At 35.6% G+C, this 14,017-nt stretch overlaps 1 protein-coding gene across 4 annotated transcripts; it reads left to right on the top strand.

Moving 5' to 3' along the window:
• The first annotated feature begins 3,585 nt into the window (after positions 1-3,585).
• On the top strand, positions 3,586-13,879 carry srsf3a (serine and arginine rich splicing factor 3a). Of its 4 annotated transcripts, none has more exons than XM_082137211.1 (7): positions 3,586-3,683; positions 8,344-8,390; positions 8,537-8,747; positions 9,709-9,843; positions 13,088-13,126; positions 13,326-13,412; positions 13,499-13,879. In XM_082137211.1, the coding sequence occupies exons 2-7, from the start codon at positions 8,384-8,386 to the stop codon at positions 13,524-13,526; spliced, it is 507 nt and encodes a 168-aa protein (XP_081993337.1). In that variant the 5' UTR covers positions 3,586-3,683; positions 8,344-8,383; the 3' UTR covers positions 13,527-13,879. The 4 variants fall into 4 exon arrangements, with proteins under 4 accessions (XP_081993337.1, XP_081993335.1, XP_081993338.1 ...); XM_082137209.1 differs by lacking the exon at positions 3,586-3,683 and adding an exon at positions 3,700-3,844; XM_082137212.1 differs by lacking the exon at positions 3,586-3,683 and adding an exon at positions 7,710-7,841 and having other exon boundaries at positions 8,353-8,390.
• The last annotated feature ends 138 nt before the right edge of the window (positions 13,880-14,017 follow it).

Below are 14,017 nucleotides of genomic sequence, written 5' to 3' on the forward strand. Positions count from 1 at the left end.
CTACGAGACATTTGGACAGGGGAAATGAAATGAGACTACAGGAGGAGGAGTAAACGCGGGGGAGGGCAATGTAGTGTAAAAATTAAGGGCAGGCCTTGGAAACTGTCCACAAAGTAACACAATGTTCCGGCTGTGTACTGTAGCTCGCGCTGATGAGAACACAGTGTCCTAGTAGACACCCTGACCCGTAACCCGTTGTGTGCTGACTGAACAGCTCAAGTTGGGAACAGCATGTACAACCACACAGTCAGAGCACAGCGATACGCGGAAAGAACAACACGACTATATTATTTTTAAAAACGTGGAGGTTTAAAGTGATATGATGCATTAAAAAAAAAAAAAAAAAAAAAAAGATTAGCCTACGGTAAAATTGACAGCTGAAAGAAATTTACTGGGAAAATACAATGAAGACGTTTACTGGATGGCATTTTGCTCTCCATATATTTTACAATTACCATAATAATATAGGTGATGATGAAAAAACACATGATGAATTAATGTTCATCAGAATGGTTTCCATTAACCATGCCTAAACACCATCAGGGTAACACATAACACTAAAATAACACTATAAGCCTAAACATTAATAAGGAAACTTGTTTGTTTGTTTTTAAACACATAATTTTAACAATACTGTAAATGTTAACCTACATGCATTGTTTTGTTGAATGTAATATAGATTTTCACATCATATTTTCACATTTTCAATTTCATTTTCAAATCATTAAGTAATCGCTAAATAAATATATTTCACTTTGTATTGTAAGGTAACTTTATCATTTAATAGGTTTTACTGAAGAATATTTTCATTTAAAGTAAAAACAAATTATTAAAGTGTATAAAGAAATGTTTTTCTGTTTAAGATGATACATTACCTATAGGCCAGACAGTTGTAACATTGGACATTTAAAGCTATGCATTTTCTTCAATAAATAATATTTGGATTTAATTTCTTCACAGAATGATTAAATGTAAATTATAATTAATGTAAAGAGTAAAGAGCTGAAATCAAATCAAGCCTTTCAAGTTAGTATGCCAAATGTTGAATAACAGCAGCACTGGGCAACATGTTATACCTGCCTCAAAAACCTCTCAGACTGGAACTGTAACAAAATGTTCCCGATTCATTCACCAGAGCAACAAGAGGTGTCAGCAGGAACACAATGGCATATGTGATTGTCTGGGATTGATTTCCCTTTTCAAGCCTGATTTTTTTTAAACAATCATTTCAGATGGATAGTTAATCCAGGAACATGGTGTGAGTGTCATAACAGATTGGCTCTGTTTATTAAAGATTCTCTGCAGATATGTCAATCCATTCCAGAGAAATGCTATTTAGCTCATTTATTTGATTGATTTGTAATATTGAAATATTTAGAATACATACATTGTCAAATGTGCCAAAAATGTAATGAATTAAAACCACAGATCTCTAATATTATGTCAGCAGACCTTTAGCTTTTCTAGGATTATTAAAGTATTTAAGGATAGGAAAGAGTGGAACAAAATGCTGCCTCCATTTGGTATCTTAGCAGCAGGGATCTGCGACAGAGCTTATAATGTGAAACTGCTCAGTACGGATGGCACAAGAAAACAAGTGGGGGGTTTTCAAGGATAAGGATTCAGACCAATATGTCACGCTGCCAATAAGGTCCAAGTGGGGACACTCCATGTAAACTTGTTTGACCTTTTTTCCTGTTTGTGTTCAGTGATCATATCTAGCAGATAAAAATCACTCTGTTATAATTTAATTCATCATCAGCATTTTTCCCCCCACAATTCTGGCATGAAAATTAAACGTTAAAAAAACCCCACTTGTGGTCGTGTTTTCAATATACTGGCATTTGGTGATTACAACAATTACATTCTTGACTAAAGGCTTTGTGGTGATTCAGAATATGATTAAGGTTTTCTTCTGTCAGAGGTAAATAACCTGTTATGGTTTCATTTGCATAAAAAAGATGAAATGAAAAGATGAAATGAAAATAGTTTGTAAATTTCATTCAGGAAAAATTGAATGGGTTGAAGTGTTGCTACAGTACTTTAATAAATGTATCTCATTTAAGCAATATTTTAGGTAGAGATTTAGATCTATTAAAACTTCTGTAGCTTGTGGTTTATTAACCACTGAATAGAATTTTGACTCATCCCCACTCCGTAAAAAAATGCATTTACAGAGCAATTAAGGAATTAATGAATAGTGCTGGCCCATCACAAACAGTCACTTAATTTCATGGTATGTTTGCATTAACCAAATTTAATTCATTAGGATAGTTGAAAGATTGGAGTTAAAAAAAAAAAGTATTAGCATACTATCATATCCTGTTTTGTAAGTGTGTTACGTGCTGGCTTGACTTTATAATCCAGATTCAAAGAGGCTTGATGCAGATGAACGATTAAATCACATTTAATAAATATCAGGAACCATAAGTAGCACAAAATGTCAACACAAAATAAAGAACAGAAGATAACTGAGTAAATACACAGGATGATGAGGAACAGGTAAGACACAAATCAATGAATAACTAAGGTAACCAAGGAAACAGGAGCTAAACACACAGGAACTGAACACATGCAGGCAATACAAGACAAAATAATTTCAAAATAAAAGTTCATGAACAAGGACAGGGGAGTTGTGACAATGTGAGATTTAAATTAGCTACTAAATAATCAGTGCATCAGATAAATCAAAGTACATGTACAAAGTACAATGTTGTAATATCAGAGACCTCCACAATTTACTTTAAGGGGTAGTATGTCCAAAAAATTTATACTGTTATACGTATAGCCAACTACACTTGTCCATTATCTGCAGAGCACATTTTAGCAGTAATTATTCCAAACATGTAAAGTGACAGGTTTTAGGGAACTGGTTTCAGTTCAATTAAATAAACATCTGGTGTGTTCTAGATTTAAACTAAAATAATAATAATATTTTTTTACTTTTAAATATTAAAGGTGGCCTGCAATTAAACTTGGGTAATTTTTGGGTCATACTCTGAGTTTAAATTGAGTATCACACTTTCACAAACCCATACTTTCATAAGTACAACTTCTCTGTTCTTGTTCCACCCCTTGCTGAAGATCACAGAGTAACCTATTATTACACCACGCTGATTTAGATGTGTGAGAGAATATCAATAATCTGCACTGTGATGCAAAACATTCAAGAGGTCCCATGATTATTTGGCAAATGTATAAATAAAAGACATTAAAATGTCACGAATGAAAGTTCGTTTAAATAATTCCTATTTTGTATAATATAATCTACGTATATAATCATATTACGGAAGATATGACCACATTTTACAAAATTAGGCCACACTTTTAGCAGTTACAAACATGAGGCATGTATGTCTCCACAGTCTGAGAAATGATAGGCTACAAATGTTAACATTAAACAACATATATTTCATATAGGATAGGATATTGGGGATTGCTTGGAAAGCGATTAAAATAATTGCATGCAATAAGGAGTGATTATAGGAGCTTCACCTTGTCGTCAAATAATGTATTTTTTAATTTTTTTTAATTTTTTGTAACAGTCAAGAGAATAATCCTGTCCGTTTATCCATTGGATTCTCAGATCAATAGGTCCGCGCGTCAAGAACTAAATGTTCTAGTTCACAGTGGCACGTGCGGTGGAGACTGGAGACTCTGACTGACTCATCTGCGCAACGGAGGTAAGAAATGGTAGTGAACTTGACAAACATGGTTGACAAACGCGTCGTTTGCTCTCAGCCTACAACTACATTTAATACAAACGTCTGGGAAGTGGAATTAACATTGCATGTGTCACTGTCTTTATTCGCCCGAATGACCTGCTCATAGGAAAAAGCGAGAGGTAATTGTCTATTATAACCTTCTATGTACCGGCATTCTATAAAGCAACTTGGACAATAACAGGACATTTTTGTACAGCTTAGAAATATGATGTAGATTTCATTAAGAGGCTGAGTAATAAAAACCAAAGAAAGAAAAGAAAAGTGAAATATCCTAAGCATTTGCTTATCCTTGCGAGCTGAATAAGATTTATAGTTTTATGCAAGCTTGTGTTTTTTTCTTTCACTTTGGTTCTATGTTAATTAAATGAGCAGCTTTTGCTGTTGTCTTGACAACGTGTTTTGTCTTCTGCAGAGTGAGTCTTACAAATACGTTATCTTTTATTTTAGAACATTCTCTTTATTAAGTTTTCTACATTGGCACAAAGAAAAATTCCAACAAAATTCACTTTGCAGGTACAGTGTGCAATAATATCCTTCCATATGTAAACAAATTATATTTTGACACAAATAATGATAAATTTAGTTTAGGGGGGTAAAATGTATTTTTTAAAATGGGGGGGAGTGGGGTTAGGGTTAAATTATTGCTGTCTTATTAAAATAATTAATAAAACTTTTTTTTTATTTTGTTTTTTTATTGAGCAAAATCAATCAACAACTTCAAGCACAATACACTGATTTTTAGACAGCTCCACACTGTCAACACTGACACCAAAAATAGCCAAAATTGGGTCTGGGCCCAATGGTTTCCCCAACAACTCTGACAATAATTGAAAAACTGAAATCCAATAATTATGAATATTAGGACACTTCCAAAACACTTCCTGATGCTGGAGTTTGACTGCATCTATCACATAGTTCACAGATAAAACATATTAGTGAGCATTAGTTGGATAGGTGAAGTCTTTGTAAGATCTTGAATTGTATTAAACCATGTCTAATACACAAAGAAGAAGAGTGAACCCTTTCTTGTGGTTCTTCCCATTGCCAGTCTGCAATATTCCAAGGTCTTCTTGCCATGGTGAACTACTGAAACATCACATTCCAACTGTGATGAATTATTATTTATTACAGATATTCCTCCTTTGGTAAATGGATTCTGTAAAAACAGTGAGTCCATCTGAGAGATTGAAGGCTCACTTGGAAATGATGAAACAAATATGTTATCTTTACACAGCTGTGTTAAGGCTGTTCTGTGCCTGCTCAAAATTCTGTGTAAAGACGCAATGCCGAATAAAAGCCAGATTAATTTAGCCTGCTCTGACCCACCTCAGCCCCTCGTATTATGCAGTTAAAGTTGTTGTGTAAATGCATGTATGCCACCTCTAAGCAGAATTAAACAGTCTGTAAAGACAATTGCCACTTCAGAAGCGCTTCTGTGCCAGCTTTGCAGTGTAAATTTTCTATAATGGATTATATTATAGGTGATTATTAAAGAGCCCAACAGTATAGGGCCCAGAAAGTAAAAATCCCATTAATTTTCTCCATAAAATACAGACTCCATACAAAATTGAGCCACAAATGTGATTTCAACTTTATAAAAAAAAAAAAAAAAGTTTAATTGCCAAATATCCGGTGAAGAACTTTACTTTCCATAATCCTGTAGAGCGATCCACCAATCGGATAAGTTGTTGTTAGTATGGAAATACAAATGTAATTATTGGCAAAAGAGCGCAACAGTGACCACACTCCCAAAGCATTGCAAATCTGAATGGCGCTCTCAAACTTGTATACTGGAGTACATACTGCCTCCTGGTTTTAAAAAAATAGTAAGGTTAAACAAACATTGTTTCTAATTTTGAGTCCAAATACAGATTTGTCACAGCTGATATACTTGTTCATTTGTCTCACTGGAAATGTAAGGTCAAGCCAGCGTGTGTTGCATTGTGGGATACAGTATTCTGCAGTGTGCTCTTTGTATTGCACATTTTGATAAATGTAGTAGGTTATATGGGTATTCCATGAATCTAAAACTGCTGCATACCGTGCAAAGTATGCTCTTCCGAACATAGGCCATAACCTCCATCCAAAAAAACTGCCCTCCAATGATATGTCAGAAAATCAAATAAATGTTGGGCAGAAAGCACCTCAAAGTCATCTGGCTAAGTGATAACAGATTAATTTGTTTCATTCAGGACCCCTTTTTCAGTGATCTGTCAGGTAGGGACATTTGCAGCAATCTAAACAATCTTTTACTGTACTAATAAAGTGGAAAACACTTGCAGGAACTACGACGAGTGAAAAAGTTGGCACTTGCTGTTTTGCACTATCTAAGGCGTAAGGCAGACAAAATTGTGAACATTCTATCAGTGTAATTCAATGTTAGATTTTTAAATTGAATCTTAAATCTGTTAAAAAGTTTTGATTTGTACCTCTTATGTCTTATCTCATGCATGTTTAGATTTCAGACTAGACCAGTAAAATGACATTTAACAGATATTGTAGAATGGAAAGTTATTTTTTCAAACAAATGCTTCCACTGAAATGTATAGAAGTATTCTCTATCTGTAAGATGTATGAACTTTGGATTACATGTGTTAAAAAGAAGCTTTCCATTAAATCCATGAAATTTAGTATCAGTGTCATTTCATTGTATGTGAGTGCAAGTAATTTATCAACATTTAAGCAAAGCCAAACCAAAGGTGTGTGTGTGTGTGTGTGTGTGTGTGTGTGTGTGTGTGTGTGTGTGTGTGTGTGTGTGTGTGTGTGTGTGTGTGTGTGTGTGTGTGTGTGTGTGTGTGTGTGTGTGTGTGTGTGTGTGTGTGTGTGTGTGCTTTAGTCTGTATGTATATCTTTTACGGAGAGTGAGAGGGAGGGTTCATGAGAGGCTAACCAGTCATCAGGAAGAAAAACAGAACAGAATGTGCAGTACTAATCTGGGCGGAAAAAAACATTCTGTGCCGTGTGTGGTAACAGACCAATTCACATTGTCTTGCAGACAAATATACATGGAACATAAGAATGAGGAAAATATATGTTGGTTTTTCAATGGGATGCCCTTTTCGTTTCCAAATTACGTAAGTATACAACAATAAATATAAATGAAGAAGAGTTGGAGTATGAAAAGGGTGAGGTAGATGTAAACATACATTCATACTTACTGACCTGCCTGTGCCTAGTGAGACAAAAATAAAGGCAGGCAGCGTAGTGCTCTTTATTTGAATATGAGGCAGCCGTGTTACATAACTCCCCTGGTGTTTACTTAACCTAAAACAAAGGCTGAACTATTGCCCCCAAGATTTTGCCTAAATGAGCTGTTGAGGATCTGACACACGTATTGACCCCATATTTTGCTAATTAAAGGGTCATAATATCTTTTACAGCTCATACCACCAAAATAACATACAAAATAATAATAATATATATGTATAATATCATAATTAATAGTTTAGACAGCACTAGTCTATATCATTTTATTTATTTTGATCAAAATATGTAACCTAATGATTTTGAGCAAATATTGTATATAACAATATAGGGATATATACATACACACACACACACACACACACACACACACACACACACACACATATATATATATATATATATATATATATATATATATATATATATATACTGTATATATATATATATACACACACATACACACACACACATTTATTTATTAAATATTTAAATAATTAGTAAATGTTATCAACTAATAAAAATAATGTTGGGTATTCTGCTGAGTTAGTTAGACCTGAAATAGAAGGGAGGGTCCATTCATTATCGGTGTTTATAGATTATTAAATAACTGTGCTGGACCTATGCGTCAATATTCATCCTTAGACACTTCCATGTAGCATTCAAATATTGTTATCTCAGGTGTTTGATGGCTGTTTAAAGAGAAGAAATGTAGCGCACTTCCCATATTTTTTAGCCATGAGAGCTTTTCATTTGACGTCCGTGTTGCTGAAGATGAAGAGAACCGGAAGTGCTTCACATGTAGATTTGCTCGCGAGGGCCTGTGGTTACTATTAGCGCGCGTTAGCAACGAGGTGTTAGTGGCAGTGGCGCGTTTTCGATTTCGCTAACGCAAACAAAGCAGAGTTACCGGTAAGAAAACGAAACCGCAATTATTAACTTACCTCGAATAAATGTATAATATGCGTATAACTTATAATGTAGTCGGTTTTGTTCATTAAATCAGTATTATGCTGTTATTGCTTTGATGTCGTGTTTAGGCCTTTAAACGCTCATGTTAGCCTTTTAGCTTGGTAACGTTAACTTGCATGAATGTAATGTGTAACAAATCTGCTTGCTTTAAAATGAACTAACTGTTAGACTTTGAATGTTAAAACACTTCAAACCGTTTTACTATCGTTTGTATGTTTGTATTTTATTTTTCCTTTAAAGCCGCTTTTAAATTAGCTTCATAACTCCTGTGAGTGACCCAGTGTTGCATGCTAGTGTTTTCATTGTTTCCAAAATGTACAGCCTCTTTAGTTACACTTTTGATTGTGCTAACGTTACATATTAAAAGTAACAGTTGATACTTTTATCATCCAGTTTTTATTGCGTATTCATAGTCTCGGTGCTTTGGTCTTATTTCTTGCAGTTTTTTTAGGTGTGGAGTTGAGTTCGGGATTGGTGAAGACATGGGAGGTAACTTACGTCTTGATTACATTTTTCTAACATCCACCCTTGCTAATGAGACATTTTAATGTTCTTAAAAAAAGGTTGGATAGACATATGAGAACTAATAATACAGAACATAGAAATTATTTAACTAAACCTTTTTCCCTCCGCAGACCCTTCCCTAAGCCGTGATTGTCCACTGGATTGTAAGGTCTACGTTGGTAATTTGGGCAACACTGGTAACAAGACTGAGTTGGAGAGAGCATTTGGCTATTACGGTCCACTGAGGAGCGTATGGGTGGCCAGAAATCCTCCCGGCTTCGCTTTTGTGGAGTTTGAGGACGCCAGAGATGCGGCTGATGCTGTGAGGGAACTTGATGGAAGGTAAGAATATGTTTAAATTCAGAAACATAGTCCTCTGGAACAGACAAAAGATTAGATTCCTGCTGATTAGATTATACTGATCAAAAGGGTTAGTTCACCCAAAAATGATAATTTTATCACTTACCCACCCACCCTAAAGTTGTTCCAAACCTGTATAAGTTTCTTTCTTCTGTTGTATTTTAAAGATTGTTGGTAACCAGACAGTTGACGGTAGGCTAGCCATTGCCTTTCATAGTAGAAACAAAATATGGAAATCAATGGCTACCGTCAGCTGTCTGTTTACCAACATTCTTTAAAATACCATCTTTCGTGTTTAACAGAAGAAAGAAACTCATGCAGGTTTGGAACAACATGATTGAGTAAATGACAATTTAAATTTTTGGGTGAACTATCCCTTTAAGGAAAGGATTAAAGAATTGTATTGTGTGTGTTTGAAAAAGGACAAAAATGTATATAGATGTAACAGGGTTATCATTAACGCTAAAACCATTTTTTGTACTTGTTGAAATAAAAATAAACTCTAATTAAAATAAAATAAAAATATTTCAGCTAGTTTCCAAGGCAACATTTCTCATTTCTGTTTAGCTTAGTTTGTTTTTCATTTATTTTCAAGTACTTCAATAACCAAACCTAAAATTTAATAATAACTGTATAGACATATTAAAGAAAACATTAAAAATGACAAACACACAACAAAATTACTTAAACTAAAATGAAAACAGTATATAAAATATATACAATACATAGAATTGTTTTTAATATTTTTAATCAGATTTTATTTTTATATCACTGATACTAAAATAACACTGAGAAGTAAATGTTATTTTAAAGATGTCACCAATATTACAGCTAATTGCTATTTATTGCTTTGTTTTCTCCGTGGTTGGACTGCATGATCTTGAAATATGTGTCATGCTCTGTCCACAAAGTATTTTTATAACCCTATGTTTGTCGTCTTCAGGACACTATGTGGTTGTCGGGTGCGAGTTGAAATGTCCAGTGGTGAAAAACGATCAAGGTATCGAGGACCTCCCCCTTCTTGGAATCGCCGCCCACGTGATGATTCTAGACGCCGCAGCCCACCCGCTAGACGCCGGTACAGTTTTGATCTTGTCTTGATCGCCTTCAACCTTGATCAACAGCTGAAGTTTGACTAAACCCACTCACCTCAAGCTTAGTTATGGGCAGAATGATGAGCCTGACAAACCAGCATCTTTTCATAAATTTGGGAGAGCTGTTCGAAACCTTCCCCTTGCTATGCTTGCCCTGATAAGTTTTCAACGGTTGTTTTGTTTAACCAATGCTTCATTCCCCCTAACTGATGTCTATTATTCTAAATGACTGCCTTGAGTTTTTGATCAGGGATATTCATTTACTTAAATTGTAGTCACGGATATAATTTTTCCCTATTTATAAAATTTTTCCGTCCTGAAAAGTAGGACCCACATGAGTTTCTTAAATCTGAGGGATTTTTTTATTGTGTGGCTGGTTACATTATGATGATTGAAATCGCGAAATAGCCTTAATAAAATACTAAATAAACTGCAAAATGCTACGTTTTCTAACCCCATTTATAAATTGCACGGATTGATTCTGACAGCGTTGCACGAGCTCACGGCACCATCTGCGAGACACCCGTAGCATGTTAGCCGGGGGTTCAAAGCGTCAAATGCAAGTAAAAATGATGGCAGTTGCTTGGTAACCTTTTTTTAATTGATTTTGACAATGCATGGCTGTGAGAATGTGATATGGCTTAATGCGATCATCAAATCACAACGGTTGTGCTGCATGTTTCAGAGTAAAGCCAAAGCACGGCACTGTGTTCATTTTCAGATTCGATTCACGCTAAATGCTATTCTGCAATTTAAAGCAACATGCGCCATCTTCTCAAATTTGTTATGAGAATTGTTTATAAATCTGTTGTCTACAAAGAGAAGCGTTAAGGTCTTCCTGCGGTTTTCCTTCAAAATAAAAGCTCAATGGTTTAACGTTTGAAAGCCAAAAAATTAGGACCATCGTAAATGTTAGTATTATTTTTCTGTTGTGCTGTAAAATAACATAATAATTATTAATTTTATTAATATTTTTATTTTAACATCGTACTATAATATAATAATATTATTATTAATAAATAGTATTTTTTTTATATTTTTACAGTGCAATAGTATGTATTATTGCAATAGTAAGATATTTATTTATTAATTTGATAGAGAAAAAGAAAAATTGCTGTTGGGGTCAGGGCCCGGTTGCATGAAATCCCTTAGGTTAAGAAAACCCAAATTTTTAAGGTTAAGGGTACCCTTAGTGAAACATGGGTTTCAGGAAAAAAATAAGGGTCCACTTAAGGAACATTAAGGCAGTCATGGAGTATTCTTTCCCTTAATTACTTAAGTGTTCCCTTAAGTTCTTGTATGCATTGCAACAAAGTCCTTAGTGATCATTTAACCTTAAAATCTTTATTTTTTTTGTCTTTGGTCCAGTTTGGTTTAGATTTCTTGTTACTAGTACTTTAAAGCGGTTAACGCATAGGACTAGGCGCCGAGCCGTGTTTCTGCTAAGACACTGGACGCATCATTCTGTACTGTCGTGCTTCAGTTCAAGGCGGCAAAATTGAATAACTATACAGACAAAGTGGTGTCGATGCGTGGGTAAAGTAACGAGGTGGTCAAATATAATGTAATTAAATGGGAAATTGTGCGATTTGCACGGCAGGATTTAGAGCATCCACCGGTGACGTAGCTGGACACTGCCTGTGTGCGTACTCAAAGAAACAATGTGCTCAAATTTTAGGATGCTCTGTGTTGTCCGTCAGACCCCCTTTAATAATCTCCATAACATATTGTAGCTGTATAGTTTATTAAATGTTAAAGTCAGTTGTCTGTTTTGTTCTGTTTATTGTGGAAGATTTTGTAACTATAGCAACCGCTTCTCCATTGCCCTGTTTTGCCAGAAACTATCGCAAAATGCTTAATATAAACACTTAGGGATGGGTGATGGTTAAAGCCCAGAGTATACACTGGCCCTCCACGTTCCGCACTGGCCATGTGACATTTTTTTGTCATCAGGAGGGACATCCGTGCACACTGTCAACGTGCTGCCCAAGTTTTGTCTGCATGGACAGTGCGTCTACAACAGTGCAGGTGTGAGGGACTTGAGTCCACTAACAAAGTTTGGCACTCGCACTCTTTCCGCACTCATGGCCAAAAAGAGTAAACTTTAAAAAGCTCACACACTCAAATGTGCACGACTCAGAGTGGAATGTGGAAAACTAATATACCCAGGCCTCAAGACGTTTGTTGCAACGCACTTAAAGAAATCCCTTTCCTCAGGGATTTTTTTCCCCCTTTAAGTCAAACCACTTAAGAGGTTTCATGCAACCGGGCCCAGGTGTTCCTTCTTTTTTGTCTTTAGCTGATCACATGACTTATTTCCAAAGAATCTTCTCATTGTTTGGGTTTTATGTCATTTTTCTATTTATATTAATGAAGCTGACCACCCCACCCCCCCCTTTCAGAGACATCACCAAGCCTCTACTCATCTACCTCTGAGTCAGTCAACTAGCCCTCTTTCAACATCATGTGACCAGCGTACACCAATCAGCTCATATGATCCAAGCATGGCCACCAGCCCATTGGTTCCCGAGCATGCCTCTCTCAGGCTCCTTCACCTCCTCCAACGTTAACCTGATCGGCAAAACCAACCACGCCACAATTACTACCAATCAACGGGTCTTATGCCCCTCCCCAAATGTCTACATGACAACATATCCTCAGCAGTCCTCATCTAACTGACATCTTCAGCCACTACTGTATAGCTGTTAACATCTAGCAACCATCTGGCAAAATCTCCCCGCAAATTACGCCCTCCTGATCAGCACTCAGCTTCACTGCATCATAACTAGCTTGTTGAAAACAGAATAGTAAGTTAATGCCTTTTCCTCCCGCTTAATGACATTGAATTGTTTATTTGGTGGTTTTGAGGTATGACCTTTTTTTGTTATGGTAACTTGTATTTTACAATATCCAAAGAGTGAGTTTCTCCCCTTCAAAACAGTACATTTATATATCCCTCTGTTTCAGTAGTTTTCATACTGAAACCTTTTTGATCAGTGCACAAAGGTTTGGCAAAAAAAAGGCTGATCTGGAACTGCTGCTTCTGATAGTTAGTTGATTTAAACATGTATTCACCCATAATGGGTTTCCTAAAACCTTCACTGAAGGCAGATTATTATCTGTTCTGGAAAAAAACTACAATTGTCATTGCGTGGCGCTTCATATGTCATGAATATTTTTGACCATATTGACCCCTGACTTGTTAGTATTTCTTGCATCTATGTCTAGGTCTCCCAGGAGGCAGAGCTTTAGCCGTAGTCGGAGCAGGTGAGCTACTTAAATGTTTTCAAAATCATAGAAGTATTGACATCACCATAAATATTTTCCTGAAATCACGTATATTTATGGCTATTCTTATGGATATAGCTCTGTAACTTTGCCCTCATTCTTGTCTCATTTCTGCAATTCCTTAGCAGTGTGAGTAATTATAACGAACACTCATTGTATATTTACTTGTCTTTTATAGGTCCCTTTCCAGAGAGAGGAGAAGAGAGAGGTCTTTATCTAATGATAGAAACTATAAACCTTCAAGGTCTTTCTCAAGATCACGCAGGTAGGTTTATACTTATAAGTAGTTGTGTAGTAACATAGCTTGGAGTATTATGCTCATTTAATTTGTCTTGTTTCTTTTCTTTTCAGTCGTTCACGATCCAATGGTCGGAAGTGAGAATTGTTCAAGTCCAGCCTTGTCAGAGAAAGCATGTCTGTGCGTTCCTCCTCAACAGACTAGGATGATGGGAAACAATGGATTGTTTTTTTTGTTTGTTTTTTTTTGGCCCCAAAGTCTTTTTAAAATGTGTTTTCCCTATAGCATTCTGAGGATCCTTTTTTACTTAAGATATCTGTGCTTAATGGGTAGCAATGGTTTCATCCTGCCTAAATGCCGGGAATGTAATTTTATGCTGTTTGGGCAGTGAAAGGTTCTGAATGGAGTAACTCATGTCTGTTGATCATTTGAAACCAATTTTGTATGCTTTTTTTTGTTTGTACTTCCATTAAAAAAAGTTCCTTATGAATTCACTGCATGACTTCTCTTTGCTCGACAATTCACTCTGATCAGCAATGACATTAGTTATTTAATTAGGTATCATGAACTAGCTATTACATTTTTACAGCATGTATTAATCTAGTTTATTAATATTTCCACATGTACGAATG

The sequence above is a fragment of the Leuciscus leuciscus genome (assembly GCF_965113295.1).
Source record: "Leuciscus leuciscus genome assembly, chromosome: 14".
Classification (NCBI taxonomy): Eukaryota; Metazoa; Chordata; class Actinopteri; order Cypriniformes; family Leuciscidae; genus Leuciscus; species Leuciscus leuciscus.